The sequence below is a fragment of the Chelonoidis abingdonii genome, chromosome 4 (genome assembly GCF_003597395.2).
Source record: "Chelonoidis abingdonii isolate Lonesome George chromosome 4, CheloAbing_2.0, whole genome shotgun sequence".
NCBI lineage: Eukaryota > Metazoa > Chordata > Testudines > Testudinidae > Chelonoidis > Chelonoidis abingdonii.
Window position 1 is genome coordinate 87,463,284 of NC_133772.1, and position 17,805 is coordinate 87,481,088.

At 39.6% G+C, this 17,805-nt stretch overlaps 1 protein-coding gene across 9 annotated transcripts in view; it reads right to left on the reverse strand.

Annotated features, from left to right (window-relative positions):
* Positions 1-17,805, reverse strand: part of NUMB (NUMB endocytic adaptor protein) — a 135,022-nt gene that overhangs the window by 31,324 nt on the left and 85,893 nt on the right. For all 9 annotated transcript variants that reach the window (XM_075065432.1, XM_075065430.1, XM_032781359.2 and 6 more), the window contains one exon: positions 4,576-4,650. In XM_075065432.1, the coding sequence (XP_074921533.1) occupies positions 4,576-4,650 (75 nt within the window). The remainder of the gene's footprint in view (positions 1-4,575; positions 4,651-17,805) is intronic.

Consider the following 17,805-nt stretch of genomic DNA (forward strand, 5'->3'; position numbering starts at 1 on the left):
ACAAGAAAGCACAGTCTTGTCTTTGTACTGCCTCCTTGCACAGGAGTAACATACAACAGAACTGCAAGTTTAAATCCTGCATGAAGTTAATGATTTTGCAATTTGCAATATACATTTCTTTAATTGACAGTAAGGTGGCTTCAAAAATACATCAATAGTGTCTGAGTATAACACTAATATATGTGCAATTTAAATCCAACTGGTAATGCAGCCAACCAATAGAAAAGCGCAAACCTCATTGTTCACATCAAGAAGGATATTAATAAGACGGCAAATGGATGTAATGACCCCTTAACTACAAACAAGATTGCTGTGCCACTGCATCAAAATAGGACAAAGGGCTTCAAAAGCAATGAAATTCTAATGTACTCTAAGTGTCTATTCTACCAGGGAGACATTGTAAGTACAATTAGCATCCTGACTCTATTAACTTGCAGTAACAGAATATGCTAGTTACAGAAATTTCGTTGACAAATCTACACAGTGCTCACTTTGAAATTTTTTCTTCAAATTAATTTTTCTAAACTTCCAACATCGTCAGAACATGAAAGCACATTTTTAGTTAAGTACCACTCAATCTTAGCTGGCAGGCAACCAATGCTGTAGTACTGCTTTTATCTTTTTCTGGCTACAGTACGTCTTGTTGACTACTCATGGGACGGAGATAGAAATTATAATCATATGTTTAGATGCAGTCTATTTCTGCATCCAAGTGCAGTTTTAAACAACACTTCAGATTATCTGAGTGCAAACATTTCATAGGCCATGACCTCACCCATGCAAGATTAATCCTGCATTGTATTTATACTGGGATCTTTGATGTGACACATTCCTCATGTATTTAAGTTTCAAAATGAAGGAGTTATTACTTATCAGTCACAAACTAAATGTTTGGCACAGTGCAGATATCAGGGTTAGCAGGGGCTCACTATCCACAGACCTTTTTTTTTAAATACACGTCTACCCCGATATAACGTGACTCGATATAACACAAATTCGGCTATAATACAGTAAAGCAGTGCTCGGGGAGGAGGAGGGGCTGCGTGCTCTGGTGGATCAAAGCAAGTTCGATATAAAGCGGTTTCACCTATAACACGGTAAGATTTTTTGGCTCCCGAGGACAGCGTTATATCGAGGTAGAGGTGTAGCTGGAGTGGCTCTTTGAAGCTATTCTACTGCAATTAACAGTCAGACCTGTGAATTTAGTTGAGCAAGACACACTGGTCAATATGCTAGTGTCAATTAATAGGTGACAACAAAACCCTCTGAAAATCAGGGGACATTTCCCACCAATGTGTTGGAGAAGTCAATTTGTATTTACTTTATTTTTAGGAGGATATTGAGTAAAAGGATTAAAAAGTCATTTTCTCAATGAGATTCCTGTTTTACACTCTTCCTGAAGGATCCCATAAAATTTTGTTTGGACTGATGAGTCAGGCCTAAGAGGTAGAAGACGATGCATAATGTATTTGCTAGATTCTTTTGATTGCAGTCCAGAAAACTGGAATTTGGAAAAATCCTACACTATTAAAATAAATTAGAAAGAAAAAATAAAGCATAACTACTGATGAGTTACCAACCAAGCAAGCGTTTTGACAACTCTAGACTGCTATCACCTAGTCCCTCCTGCTTGTAACTAGATATTTCTTATGTCCATTCTTCCTGTTGACTGGATTTTGAGAAAACAATACATTCGCTGAAAAAAAGTCAGAGTGGTATCATATCAGAACAGGCAACATAGATTTAAACACATTGTAACCACAAGAGAAGTGAAGCTTCTCAAGGTCTGACATTCCCTAAATGAAGTCAGAAGATTGTAGCCCAAACTGTTATATTTGGTTAGAGGGAAGAAGATGAGCAGCTCAATTTACCAATTTAGGATGAAAGCTAGAATCCCTCTTAAGGATGAATTTCATTGTTGGATGTCAAAATGCTACTGCTGAAAAAAAGCTTTGTATTTTAGTAATCTTGCACATGGGCAGACACACACAAGAGCCTTAAAAAAAAAAAAAAAAAAAGGAAAGAAAGAGCTTCAAATAATCTGATTTCTAAGACATTAGAGGGAAATATTTCAAGAACAAAACCCAAATGATAGTGTCTTAAATTCTAATGACAAACTCCAAATGAACTTCAATTTCATGGAGTTTCACCATTAAAAAAATCCCTGCCAAAAGCAGGCTCAGTAGTCTTACAGTAGGTAGCATGGCTGAGAATTTTATGTCAGTTTCTCAGGTCCCAAGCTGGGAGATAGGACTATGAAGACAGCAATTGGAACAGGCATGTGCCATTGTCATATTTTCTGTATCAGCCTCACAATAAATCATTCAAATGCCTCCTTCAGAATCTTACAAGCAGAAAAGCTATCTCCACCTTGAATGCTGCATTCAGTTTGGAAACTTAAAATCAGCTATCAGGCTATTTAGGTAAGTAAACTATTTACAAGGAATATATTTAGCTGTCCACAGGAAAAGCAGGTAAACCTTTCACTTTAATCTCAATTTAAGTTTGGTATATGAATTGGTAATTCAAGCAAGCTAAATCAGATATCTGCTCTTATATGGATTCCAAAGAAATAGTATGCACTGTGCTTTAAGAACTTTTAATGTTTACATATTTCACTAGTTGTAAGTTTAGCCATACTTAACTGGCTTTTGGGCTTCCAGTTTTTTAAAAACTATCAAAACAGAACACTCCATTCTGCACACAATTCTCCCTCTGGGGAGAGGATAAGTAGAAGAATAACCTACACAACAGATGTTAGCCATGTCACTTAATATACTAACAGAAGGAACGTAGACACTACATCAACGAGGGAAGAATAAGAACCTATATAGAATGGGATAGGACAAAAATGAATGCAGCCTGATTGTGTGGTCAGTCTATATTTGCGTTTTTAGCTACATAAAAAACAATCTAATAAAGGACAAAGTGCTTCATTTACATCATCATCTGTAACCCTGCTTGCAAAAATAGCAACCAATCACTGCTACACTCAATAACAACAGATGTGGTGTAGCTTTAACCTGTTGCTATAAATTGGCTGGGCCAGAAATGAAAGAAAAGATTTAAGATGAAGTTTAATCAAAGTACTGAAATCAGTTCAGAAACTTTATAGTGTAACATGAGGAGGAAAAGGAAATCTAAAACAACCTTCTGTTATGTGTGCTAGCAGAGAAGAAACACAAGTGAGAAGCCGCGTGACTTGCTAAAAATGAAGTCTGGCAGCAGATGCCTTAAAATTTGCAAAGGTGCAGCAACATCATCTACTTTAAGTAATTTTGCTGCACCACTGAACAGAAGCTCTATGAACTGCTTCACTGAAGAGCTTACACGGCCAAGATGTGCAGGGGAAATGATAAAAGGGACTGGAGTTCTGTATCCATCATAGTTAGCATTATTCCTGTGCTGAATTTTATTTTCTCTCCTAACCTGCAGGGAGATAGCTCAATGGTTTGAGCACTGGCCTGCTAAACCCAGGGTTGTGAGTTCAATCCTTAGAGGGCTACTTAGGGATCTGAGGCAAATATCTGTCTGGGGATTGGTCTTGCTCTGAGCAGACGGTTCTCCTGAGGTCCCTTCCAATCCTGATATGATTATATGATTTTTGGAGTCTGATTCCCTGATAACAAACCAACTGACTGGACTTCATTACTTTCACAGGATTTTGTGGCAACAGCACTACAGGATATAGATGAGACAATCTCCAGGTATATCTACACTACCCACCGGATCGTCTAAACTAGACGCGATAAATCGATCCCCGAGCACTCTCCCGTCGACTCCTGTACTCTACCGCCACAAGAGGTGCAGGCGGAGTCAACAGGGGAGCAGCAGCAGTCAGCTCACTGCAGTGAAGACACCACGGTGAGTAGGTCTAAGTACGTCGACTTCAGCCACATTATTCACATAGCTGAAGTTGCTTAACAGATCGATTCCCTCCCCAGTGTAGACCAGGCCGCCTAAAGTGAGATGCAGGAGTAGAAAGTATTTGAACAAGTGCAAATGTTTATAGAAGCCAAACTAAGAGCAGCCCACCATACTGACATCACAACCAGGTAATCTTTTAGGGTATTTTGAGCAGATCCAAGCTTGGCATGCATGAAGTAATGCTACTAGTCTATTTTGCATAGGAAAGAGGAGCTCAAATCAAGCAGTAGTGCTGTGGGTAATAAAGAGTGGATTAAGTCCCCTGTTTAAGGGGGGTAATAGTACTGACAGACTCCAAAGGGAGGAGCCATTCTTCAAATCTAATCAATATCAGTAAAATAAAATCTCTTATGGACAACAATTCAGTATGGGTCACTGTTGTCTCCATTTTTCTTTATCTAACCCTTGTTTGAAAATATCTACTACCTACTACAACTAGGAAGAATAAACTTAACTCTCTCCCTTCCCACTCCCAGATTACATGTGCCTCTATAATCATATGCAATGGGTCTTGTAAATGATCCAACTTTTTCTTACATAAGGTGAAAAGTGCACAACTTGAAACTGGAATGCTATTGCAGAATCAGCAACATCTTGGCACAACATTCACAGCACGAGTCAACATTTTGATGAAACGGATATACATACAGCTTTCAGTCTCTTCACAGCATCTTCACAGACATGCATTCCTCTGGATTCATCCACTTCCACATGACCCAAGTACTGCAAGGAAAGAGAAAAAAGTTAGACTTCATGGCAGCCCCTCTGAATACTTACATGTTTACAGAAAGCCACACTCACCTCCAACCCATACCAATCTAGATGAGATGCTTGACAGAAAAAAAAAAATACTGGGTGAGCTGAGACTCAGATTTGCATTCCTACTGTATATGGCACAGGAATTAGTGATCAGGTGCATAAGTGGCTTTCTGTGTCACTCAGGCCTATACTGGATAGCACTTTTAAGGTGACCCAGAACCAAGAAGGCAAACATTTACGAACCTCAAACCATCTCAGAAAGACACTTGAACTCTGGTAAAGAGCCCTACCCCTTATGTTCTTCCTACTGTGATTAGAGTACTTTAAGACCTCATACTGCCATTGCAATATAATTAAAATGTTCAGAGAAAGCACCCAATATGAGATGAGGCTTAAGTTTACTTCAATAACCAAACCTAAAAGTCTTAAGCAGCAAAGAATGTGGGAATGCTGTATGATACTGTTAACACAGGTTACCATATCTTTCACTTCAGCAATCCATTCTCACCATTTAATATTTTATTGCAAGGTATCTTTAAAACTTTCAGTTGTATAATGTTTTGCATAACACAAGATAAAAGTCGGCCATTGAATTACACAATCAGAAATTAAGGAGTTTACCATTTCACAGGGCATTAAGAAAAGAAAGACATAATATATTCAACTCAGAGGAAATTTTATATTTAAAAACTAAATACTTCAAAATTTGTTAAACTGGACATGAGAATTATTTAAATCTAGTACTACAAGCTCCTCAAGCTTTCTCCTTGCTGAAATACCACACTCTAGATGTTGTGAAACTATTAAAGATTTAACTTTAGAGTGACCCAAACAGTGTTGTGAATTCATGACGTTTGGCATTTTTAAAGCCCCAGCTCCTGAAAGCACCTGATTAGGCAGGAATCTCAGCTTTCATTAAAAAAATTATTAAACCTTATGGTTGAGGAAAATGTGGGAAATGAATGAAAAATGCAACCCAAGAAATTCAAAAGCCAGAAGACAAAGAATACATTTTTTAAAATTTAGTTTTTATGCCAATCCCACACCCAACTTGAGATTTTTGATTGAGGCTTTGTCTCCACTAGTAACTTATTGTTGACATAACTATGTTGCTCAGGGATGTGGAAAATCCATATCTACAAGCGACAGTTATACCAATCTAACCTCCGTAACAGATGGTGCTACGTCAACAGAAGGGCTTGTCCCGTCGACATAGCTACTGCCTCTCGGGGAGGTGGATTACCTACACCTACACCAACAGGAGAAGCTCTCATCAGCATAAGTAGCGTCTTCACTGAAGCAGTACAGCAGTGCAGCTGTGTCACTACAACCTTTTAAGTGTAGACAGTCCCTTACAGACGGCAATACTACAATTATGCTCCTCACTTAGCCTTTGTGGAAACTTATCCAAGAAGGGAGAAGTGCCCTGCATACATAAAACTAACTAGAACAGGAAGTTTAATTACTTAAATATGATTATATTTCTTTAAAAATGCATTCAAATAGCAATTAGAATACATTTTTAGTAGTTATAAATGCATGCTTCCAGGCACAGTTTTGTATTGCAGCTATATTCAGACTGAACTTCCAACTTAATCACGACTTGTATGACAATAGTAAAAATTCCTGAGCCCTTCTATGCTTTGCTTTCATGTTTTCTACCACTGGTGGAGCTGCAACAATGGAGAATTATGATCTGAATTTTGTAATTTGACTGACCAAACTGTGTTAAAAATAGGTTAGGGCGTAATCAATCTTTATAAGCACGATTAGAAACTATTTCAGTTCGACGTAGAAGTCAGCATAGCCAGGATCAAAAGTATGCCAACATGGTATCAGAGTTGAGTTAGTAAAACCACATCACATATCCATGGATTTTGGCCAATATATTATTTCCAAGGAAACGTCCAAGCTGCACTTATGCGTACAGAATAGTTCAAAAAAATCCTGGAACTATTTGTGCATCTCATTTACAGTAGTGTAGGCAGAATGTTTCCATCTACATAGATCCAGCCAATTCAGTCCCTGTATTTGGCAACTTGTTTATCCTATTGAACTTCTTTCTGAGCAAGGGACATTGCCTCATGTCCCACTACAAAAAAGACAGCCATTTTCCAAAATGTTGTGACTTCTCAAGGAGAGGTTTGGCATGTTGTGATTTTCACCAGCTCTGTTGCTGCTGTTTTGAACATGAGTTTTAGCAGCAGTTCTCAACAGCACTTTCACATCAATGAATGGGACATTATTACATATCAACTGCATCTGCTCACTCCACAAGAGCACAATCCAGACTTCATTCGACAGTCAATGAATTATAAAAAAAAAAAAAAAAAAAAATCACAGCTGTGCCTTCCTCCAAATGTACTGGGGAAGGGACAGAGAATGCACTTTTTCTACACTTGAACTTTGAGATCCTTGGATGAAAGACACAAAGTATGTTATTTTCATCCTATCATTTTGACAGAAGCCAAAAGATAGCATCTATTGACTTCAACGATGATTGTTACAAGTGAAATTAAAAAAAAACATTTCTGCAGTCTTTGTTGTGCTCTACAGAACAAGATTTTTAAAAGAATCTGTCTGCAAAGAACTTTCAACAACGTAGCTATTGTCTTGTTAGCTCAGCCTTGAAGAAAACAGTTTCCAACTGAACAGTAGCAGCTGGTTCTCTCCATTCATTTATCTTTAGAAACCTTATTTCCAACTCTTAAAATGTGGCTTTCACCTCCAGCTCAGAGGAGAGGCATATGACTCCCATATTTAACCAATGCTAAAAACTACGTCACATATCACCTGATTTGGGCTATTATGCAAGCATAAGGCTTCAATTTTGCTTCCAGAAATGTGGAAGGTACACCTTTACAATTCCCAGCATATATATATAGAGAGAGAACACACTTTAGATCTGAAAAACAAAGTTTACCTTCCTGTCTGATCTTATATTTGAAATGTTAACAGAAATGGCCAGATACACCTACTAATGAAGCAACAGTTATGGTTCTGTAGACCAGTATTTCACGTTCTGATGAAACAGCTAATTAGGTTCAGACAGGGGTTCTCAAACTGGGGGATGGGACCCCTCAGGGGGTCACGAGATTATTACATGGGGCGTCGCAAGCTCTCAGCCTCCACTCCAAACCCTGCTTTGCCTCCAGCATTTATAATGGTGTTAAATATATAGAAGTGTTTTTACTGTGTGTGCGTGCGCGTGTGTGTGTGTGTGTGTGTGGTGTGTACGTACGCACGCTGGGGAGGAGGGGTTTTCGTATTCAGAGGCTTGCCTATGTGAAAGGGGTCACCAGTACAAAAGTTTGAGAACCAGAGAGTTAAGACATGGTCTGTTCCCTAAAGTTTATGACGGAAAGTTAATTTACAAAGTTCAGCATTGTGGGTGAAAGGCAACAGAATTCACTGAAGTTCTGTTGGCACTGCAGCAATATATTGTGTTAGAACCAACTAAATTCAAGGGGCCACACAAGAGTCTAAAAAACTGGAAGAAGCCCAATAGTTCTCTGCCCAATCTTTCATTGTCCCAAAAATGACCATTCTGGGAAACACACAAAGGAGGGAGAAACATTCAATTTGGATTGTCAAGTCCTTTGGCTGAGGCTTGTTCTTTGTTACACAGCATAATAGGTCTGCATGGTGTTTTACAGACATACAATGTTCCATTGACATTAAAAGCCTTCAGGAACTCAAAACCAGTGTTCGTGGCAAAAGCTTAATGTGCTTTTGTACAAAACAGGTACATGTCTTCTTCATACCAAAGTCTACACAGGGTGAAAGATTTTTTTGATAGACAGTAGAGAAGCAGCAAATTCATTGGTGAAATGCAGTCACTGATACAAGGATCATAGCATCTCTAACCTCTCTTCAAAAACCTGCATTTTTTTCCAGTAGTATGTAAATAGTAAGAATACAGTATTGAACCTATTTCCATTTAGCTTCCAAGGCAACCAAAACCAGGAATGAATGATACTACACAATCACCAACTTGCAGCCTTAAGATGCTCAACAGATTTCACTTTTACACCAGGATTTCACTCACAATGCCTTTATAGGAAGCTAAAATCCCTGTAGACAGAGCCCAATTCAAACAGGATGTTGTGTATAATACAGGTTCCTAAGATGGGTTAGATCACAAAACCCCCCTTGGGAACGGTCACCTGATGTGCTGAGACTACCTCTTAAGTTCATTTTCCCAGGCAGCTTGGGACTTCAGAACCCTGCCTGGTTGTGCTAGACATGCTAGCCTGCTACAAACAGACCCAGGTCTGAACTACGTCCCCCAAAAGCTGCAGGTTTAACTGAAAACAGATTAAGAAGTGCTCCTGTCTTCAACACTCAAGATACCCAACTCTCAATAGGGTCCAAACCCCAAATAAATCCATTTTACCTTGTATAAAGCTTATACGGAGTAAACTCAAGTTGTTCACCCTCTATAACACTGATAGAGAGATATGCACAACTATTTGCCCCCCTTGGTATTAATACATACTCTGGGTTAATCAGTAAGTAAAAAGTGATTTTATTAAATACAAAAAGTAGGATTTAAGTGGTTCCAAGTAATAACAGACAGAAGTAAATTACCAAACAAAATAAAAGAAAACACACAAGTCTAAGCCTAATACAGTAAGAAAATGATTACAGATGAATTACGCCCTCAGAGATGTTCTAGTAAGCTTCTTTTACAGACTAGCCTCCTTCTAGGCCGGGTCCAGCAATCACTCACACCCCTGTGGTTACTGTCCTTGGTTCCAGTTTCTTTCAGGTACCCTTTGGGGGGTGGAGGGGCTACCTTTTCAGCCAGATGAAGATAAAATGGAGGGGTCTCCCAGGGCTTTATATAGTTTCTCTCTCATGGGTGGAAATCCCTCCTTCCCCCTGTGTAGAATCCCCTCTACAAGATGGAGTTTTGGAGTCACTTCGGCAAGTCACATGTCCATGCATGACTTAGTTCTCTACAGGAATCTTCCCAGGAAAGCTCAGACATGGATTCGCATCTATCAAACTCTATCATCATCTTAAGTGTTTCCTGATTGGGCACTTACTGAAAATAGTCTTTTCTCAAGAAGCTGACCAAATGCTTCACTGAGGCTACTTAAAAATCAAACAAGTACACAGCCAATATTCATAACTTTGAATACAAAAATGATACATGCATACAAATAGGATGACTATATTCAGTAGATCATAACCTTTGCAGAGATGTGTTACACAGCATATTGTGAAAGTAGAATGAATTATATTGTAAGAATAGAAAGTATTAAAGAAATGTTGTCTGTACCTTTAAGCAAAATTGTTGGAATGTTGCAATCCAGGTGTCAGGAATACAGACATTAACATAGAACAATTGCACCGTTTAAGGGCAATTGGTGAAGTATTAGCCTTAGATCGATAACAGTTAGTAAGGAAGTGGGAAATGCATGCTGTGCCCCAGGTGATTTTTACTGTTTTTGCTTTCTTTGTCCGTTTGTCTAATTCACGCTCTTATCTGTATAAATAAGACTGTTCAGGCCTTGCATGGCTGCTCACATATTCTGAATGTTATTGGCGGAGTGCTGCGCTAATAAACAGAGTGGTCTGACAAATTGTGAGTCCTGATTCTAACTGACAAAATGTAGCATAAAACATATTCCAATTATGTCATACTTACATTCTTAAGCATATTTCTATAAAGCATTATGGGGTGCAACATCACAGATACCACTGAAGGTTGTCCTAATAACCGGTCATCAAAATTTTATTTTAACCAGTGTATCTGAACATTTTCCGAAACCAATCTTTATGGGATGGATGATGGAGCAAGTTATTACCCTGACTCTTCCACTCTACAGAAGGAAATTTAAACCTTGGCCTGTATCATAGGTGAAGAGGAGTACAGCGGTATCAGGGTAAGTAGAGTTTCTTCCCAAGATTAAGATAATGCTGGGGCAAGTCAAACTGGGTCAGTTTATGCCTTCAGTGTGAAAAATGTGAGGCTTGAACTCTTTAAGGTTGGGGAGTGCGTTCAAGAAGGGAATATGCAGGGCAGGATATGAAGTATAGTAAACTGCTACCCGCATGAGATATTGGGGATACAATCCTACTGCTCCCATCGAGCACATCATACCCACCACTTCTCAAGTCTCCACTTGGAAGATGCCTGGGGATGGAATGGTAGGTGGGTTGCAGATCAGAACCAAGATGATTGAAAAGCCCATCCATTTGCAATGTAGCAGGCTCAAGCTAGTGCTATAAGTCCCTAGCTTTTTCCATAAATAAATCCATTTATTCAGGTCTGAATATTGGTGACATCACAGCAGAATTTTTGGAAGCCTTTACAATCCATCACTAATTGCCACCACTCAATAGATGACCTTCCAGTGATCTGCCAAACACCATCAATCCATCTCCTGGATGTTTGTCTCATACTGCCATGACCCTCAACCTTGAGAAAGTAATGGAAGGAATAGCGATTCCATTCTCTACATCTAGTATGATCAAAGTACATACAGTTTGAGTCTGTCAGTTTCCAACATCAACTACTTCTCTCCAATAATATTTCCTTGTCTTTTTTTCCCACATCCAGGATATATGTAAGTCTTCACCAGCACCACATTTCAAAAACTTCAATTTTCTTTTTGTCAGCATTGACATTCCACGATTCCCATCCATAAATCACTAAGGAAAAAAGTCACAGGTTTGTAGATTCTGAGATGCCATGGTTTTTCCACATTTGAAGTAAGGCTACAGCTGAGTGAGTCCACCCTAGTTTTCTAGTTTCTGAATTCTTTGGAACAGTCTCCTTGATTGGATATACATGATCTCGGATTATTAAAATTAATTACTGCCTCTACAGCTTGTCCATTAATTATGATGTCTGCTTGCATCCTGTTTTTGTTAGTCAGGTCAACACGCATGCATTTTCTTTTCAATCATATTCAGGAATAGTCCATATTCCTCACTAACTGTTTTCACACAGACTTCCATATTTGTTGCATTGCATTGGTGGTTGTAGAAAAGAGCATCGTTTCATCATGTTATCTGAGGTCACTTTAGATATGTTCATCAATGGATATCCCAGCTCCTTCCACTCTGTCAAAATCTTTGAAGACTTGTCTCATAATAAATTCTGTGTCTATGGTAAAGGCACCTGGGACAAAATCCACCCTTGTCACTCATTCAGCCCAGTGCAAAACCACTCACTCACTGTGAGCATTGCCATTCTCACCATGATCTCTTGGTGATGGTGACTTCCAATATGAGGCTTTAAATCCTCATGTCTGCCAGCACCTTACAGAGATGCTTGTGTCAGACAGTATCACACTTTAAAGCAGTCAATGAAGCACATGATGAATGGGTGATTGTACTCTTCAGTGATTTGACTAGGGCTGTCAAACCATTAAAAAATAATTGCAATTAATCACGAGATTAAATAGTCGCAATTAATCGCATCAACAATAGAATACCATTTATTTAAATATTTGTGGATATTTTTCTACATTTTCAAATATATTGATTTCAATTACAACAAGAATACAAAGTGTATGCTGCTTACTTTATATTTTAGATTATAAATATTTGCACTATAAAAAAAGTGGACTGACAGGTCACACTTTGCTGCACCCCCTGTCCTTCTTTGGATCCAGGGAAAATCCCCTCTTGGACCATTGCTTTTTGTGCTTCTTCCTTGGCACTGGTGAAGGGGAACAGTGCAGAAAGACACATGCCACCAGAGGAGAACTCCGCATAGATGCCGAGGTACCTTGTGCTGAGGCTGACTGGTTTGGCCCCGACGTTGGTCTGAGTGCAGCTTCCATCAGGATGAACCTTAGTCTACCTTCTGTCCTTTTTACACATGAGACTTGAACTGGTGGCAGATCTGGCAACGCTCTCACACCACATGAGCTTCCCCCAGACAGAAGGGATGAGGGTCACTCACTAGCATGGGCTTGCCACAGGAGACACAGAGTTTGAAGCCTGGAGACCAGGGCATGCCTGGCCCCAGGGGAAGAAGATGTCTCTCTAAACAAATGCGAGGGTCTAACTATTTACACTACCACCAAAAGAAAAACGGAAGGGAATGAAACTTGGGAAAGAAAGCAAGAACAACAAGAACTACTGATGAATGCCTTGCCAAGGCAAGATAAGCTGTTTTTACAGGCAGTAAGAAGGAACAGAGTGTGGTAGGCTGGTTAGGCCCCTTATAAGGGCATGTGAGCGCACAGCAACAGCGGGTGCTAGAGCCGGCCCAATGGATATCACGGAGAGAAAAATCTCTGGCAACTTTGCACACATCGCGCATGCCCCTAACATGGAATGGAAAATGAACAAGCACTTGAAGAACAGATCAGTTTCACTTGGGAAGTCCAACATCTAGGAAGGTAAAAATAAATTGGGTGTAGAGAAGAAAACCACCAAGTCCTTATAAGATCTTATAAACTCTGCATGCTTCCAAGCACTTGACTCTTGTGTGACATTCTGACATACCTAATTCAACATAGGCTAACTTTAAAATATGATTTTCAACATATCAAGTGTTGCCAGCTCTCACAATTTTCTTGTGAGTTTCTATTCAGGTTTTTTCCTCCCCTTAAAGCCCTCAGCTCCTGGAATCTTGTGATGATGCAAGAGTCTCAGCTTTCATTTAAAAAAGTAAGTTTCTAGCTCTCCTGGTTACAGAGAAAGGCTTGAAAGCATGACTCCAGGATAACCTAAAGGCTCAAAAACCAAAAGGCCAATATAAAAAGAATCTCGGTTTTAAAAAGTAATGATTTTGGGAGGCCTGAACTCATGACTTTTGATGTTTGTGATACTGGATCTCATTCTGTGCATGAAAAATGCAATGACCTTTCATATAAACTCTCCATTTAAAATCTCAAATAAGGAGAAAACAGGAAGAGGGTTAAAATGGAAGTTGAAGGGAACACAGTAACATGAGGACAGTGGCTGATTTGCAACTGATGTCAAGCCCACTGGGGCCATATAAGTAAGGCTATGATTTAATCACTGGTATTTTAGTAAACGTCATGGACAGGTCACAGACTGAGTTTTTATTTCTTGCCTGTGACCTGTCCATGACTTATACCATAAATATGCGACTGAATTTTAGGGTGAGTGCAGGGGAAGGGGGAGAGAATTCCAGTGGGCCAATGGGAGCCCTGGGGGGTCAGCGACTACCCTGGGACCGCTGCTCAGGCAGTCCCCAAGGCCAGAAACCCATGGCTGCCAGAGCAGTGGCTGCAGAACTACTCCAGCTGTGGTCAGTGTGGCTGTACCCCAATCCCCTGACCCAGGCTCAGCCCAGAATCCCCTCCCACACTGCAAACCCCTCTGCCTCAGCCCAGAGCCCACACCCCCTCCTGAAGCCCAATCCTTTCTTCCTCCCTCCTTGTTTTAGGGATCACTGAGCATAAAACAATAAAATTTCATCTCAGTCTCCCTCTAAATTGAGGGCTAGTTAAAAAGCTAAAGAAAAACATTCACTCTGAAAATTCTGATATATTAATGATACAAATGTAATTAGAAAATGTGTAAGTTGTCATCAGTACTATGTAGAAAATCAAATATTGATGGAAAGCCTAAATCATTTGACACTAGCAGTATAGGATCCAATGTGAGAATGTAAATCCATTCTGGTCTCACTTTTATACAAAAGTTGCACAAGTTTTGCATGTTTCTTTCACTTGGACCTTGCTGGTGAATATATCTTGTATTCCATTGAAGACTCTAGAATCTGAATACTTCTCTTTGATTGCTCTTGGAGTAAGAGCAACCAAAAGCCTTCTTAGGTGTGTTAAAATCAGAAATGAGTCTCACCACAGAAAAGGATATAGTAAAAATGATGAATTAAACCCAGATATATCAGGCTGCTGAGCATTCTAGATTTACAAGTAGGAAATCACTTATTACTGTCCAGTTTGACACATGCAATTGGATAAAAGCACTAAGAACTTGCAAAAATCTGATATGTTTAGTTACGTAGGGAAGGAAATGACCTAATTTTTCTGATATAAATTTCACAGACAAGTTACTCCAAAGTGCACTTGTATGAATAAAAACTAATATCAGAGGGGTAGCCGTGTTAGTCTGGATCTGTAAAAGCAGCAAAGAATCCTGTGGCACCTTATAGACTAACAGACATTTTGGAGCATGAGCTTTCGTGGGTGAATACCCACTTCATCAGATGCACGAAGTGGGTATTCACCCACGAAAGCTCATGCTCCAAAATGTCTGTTAGTCTATAAGGTGCCACAGGATTCTTTGCTGCTTGAATAAAAACTACTTACCCAGAAAGACCTTAGAAAGGCATTTCAGAAAGAAGAAAAAAAGCCATAATGTTGAATACTTTAGTCATTGAAACAGAAAACAGCTGCAAATTCTGTGAGGTAACATCTGCAGCATGAAAGCCTGTTTTTAAATGTGCATATGTAAATTAATTTCAGATTTGGTAATGGATATAAGTTTATGGAGTATGTATATAAGAATACATTTGATCAATTCTATCACTAAATTAGAGGGTTTTTTAAAACAAACTACTACACTTCTACATTTTAAACTAATGAGAAGTGAGTCACACGTGAAGTGAGTTTGTCTCGCCCTGGTACACTGCATATGTTTGGCAGTTTTTCCTCTGCTCAAAGGTTAATTTTAACACTTAAGTGTACAAAGTAAACAAGTTGAAAGTCAACCTTTCAATTTTAATAATCTTGAGAGTACTGTGCTCAGTTACTCTGTCCACTACCATAATACCACTCATTCACTCACCCTCCCCCCAGGGGCCTTTAATTGACAACACTGACAACAACGTGTCCTTCTGAACAGGAAGGAATACCTTGCCCTCAGTGGACATCCACCCCAAGCACAAGCACCATGCTCTCTTGGGCCCAATGTGGAGCTATAATAATTATAATATTTTTGGTCGATTTTCCTTGAACATTCCACCAGAGCCAGGAGGTAGAAAGGAACAAGTTCACAGAATTGAGACTCTCTAATAGTTCCATTACCTGCTGAAGGAGATAGCTTTACAGATTACTATGAACAAATTTTGCAGATGGGCCTACCAGTTTACTAAAATGCAAAGATGATCACAGAACTGGAAGAGACCTAGAAAAGGCCATCTAGACCAGTCCCCCACACTCAAGGCAGGACTAAGTATTATCTGACTGGTGTTTGTCTAACCTGCTCTTAAAAATCTCCAATGATACGACATCCTCCCTAGGCAATTTATTCCAGTGCTTAAACATCTAGACAGTTAGGAAGTTTTTCCTAATGTCCAACCTAAACCACCCTTGCTACAATTTAAACCCATTACTTCTCTTATCCTCAGTGTTTAATGAGAACAATTTTTCTCTCTCCTCCTTGTGACAACTTTCATGTACTTAAACTGTTATGCCCTCCCACCCCCTAGTCTTCTCTTCTCCAGACTAAACAAATCCATATTTTTTTCCAGTCTTCCTTCATAGGTCATGTTTACTTGACCTTTAATCATTTTTGTTGCTCTTCTCTTGATTTTCTCCAATTTGTCCACCTCTTTCCTGTAAATGTGGCACCCAGAAATGGACACAATATTCCAGCTGAGGGCTAATTGGTGGAGTCATTCTTCCAGACAGATCCTCTGTCAACTGAGCTAGTCTGTCTATATGTTCAATGTCTCTGAAATACAAGAGCTCAAGAGTGCGATTATACAGTATATGATAAACCCACCTGAACAACAGACTCATGCAGTAAGTATTTGCTTGTTATCCCCTGACAATTTACAAAGGCAACACTTAAGTGAACCATTCTTGAGAAACCTGTTAATGAATGCCAGGAGGACTAATCTGCCTTCACTTCAAGAAAAATCTTTAAATATTGTTTTACATTGGCTTCTCTGTGGGCAACACCTCCCCAAACTATAAAACCTGAATGTGCTTTCTTCAGTAGCCACTAATCCAAAGACTTTCACTTTAGAGGTGATTAGGAGTTGTATATCAAATTTTAATTAAAATCCCAAGGACAGAATGAAATACTGACAATGTGTTTTTCTGCATTTTATTGAAATAGTTTGGTCCTTGATTAACTTAATTATGTAGAATGTTTTGCATTCTCTGAGATATGGAGAAAGGATATTTTTCTTATCACTTCCTTCAAAAATATTTCTAGCCTTGTTCACAAAAGCATATCTACACACTATGAGCATAAAAACAACTGAGTATTCAAATCCATTTCCAAAAACCAATACACGCAAAAGGAATAGATTAGTACTTTCAATGGAATTCACTTTTATATTCATCTCTGGATCTAAAGTCACTCCAATCAACAGTGTGAATATCCTCACAGTTTTAATAATTACAGTCTCAAATGAGCAGATCCAGAGTCTTGAGATAATATCTTAAAACATTTATGTTTGGCCACTTCAGATTGTTTCTGGAAGAACATATATTTAATGCTGCTCTTCAACCCCATGGTCACTTATAGTCCTACCCAAAATCTTGCCCTTAACTATGTTCCCTACCACTGTGCTTATAAATAAGGTTATGATTTAATCACGGGTATTTTTAGTAAAGGTCATGGACAGGTCATGGGCAAGAAACAAAAAAAAAAAAAAAAAAAAAATCACACCCGTGACCTGTCCATGACTTATACCAGAGGTTCTCAAACTGTGGTCTGCGGATCACCAGTGGTCGGCGAGCTCCACTCAGGTGGTCCATGGATAGTTCCCTCTAAGGTGCCTGCCTGGGCGGCTGCACACTAGAGAATGAAGGGCCACCCACCTAATTAGTGGAGCCACGCAAGCATGGCTCTACTAACCAGGTGCCTGGATCCAGGAGAAGACGCACGTATAAGGTGAGGTGGTGACCTTGGGGTGTGTGTGGGGGGGGGGGGGAATAAGAGGTGGGGGGGAGCAGTGGGGTAAGAAGAGGAGTGGGAGGAATTTGGAATGCGTAGGGTTGAGGTGGCCAGAGAAAAAGAGGTGATTTTCCCCAGCTCCAGGGCTGCGGCTGTCAAGGAGAGATGGTCCTCCTTCCCAGCCTCAACTCTGTGGCTGCTGGAGGGAGGTGAGGAGAGACCCCCCTCCTTCCAAGACCCAGCTCGGGGGCTGCGGGCCATATCCATCACATTAGAAAGGTAAAACTACTGATATTAAAAGACGAG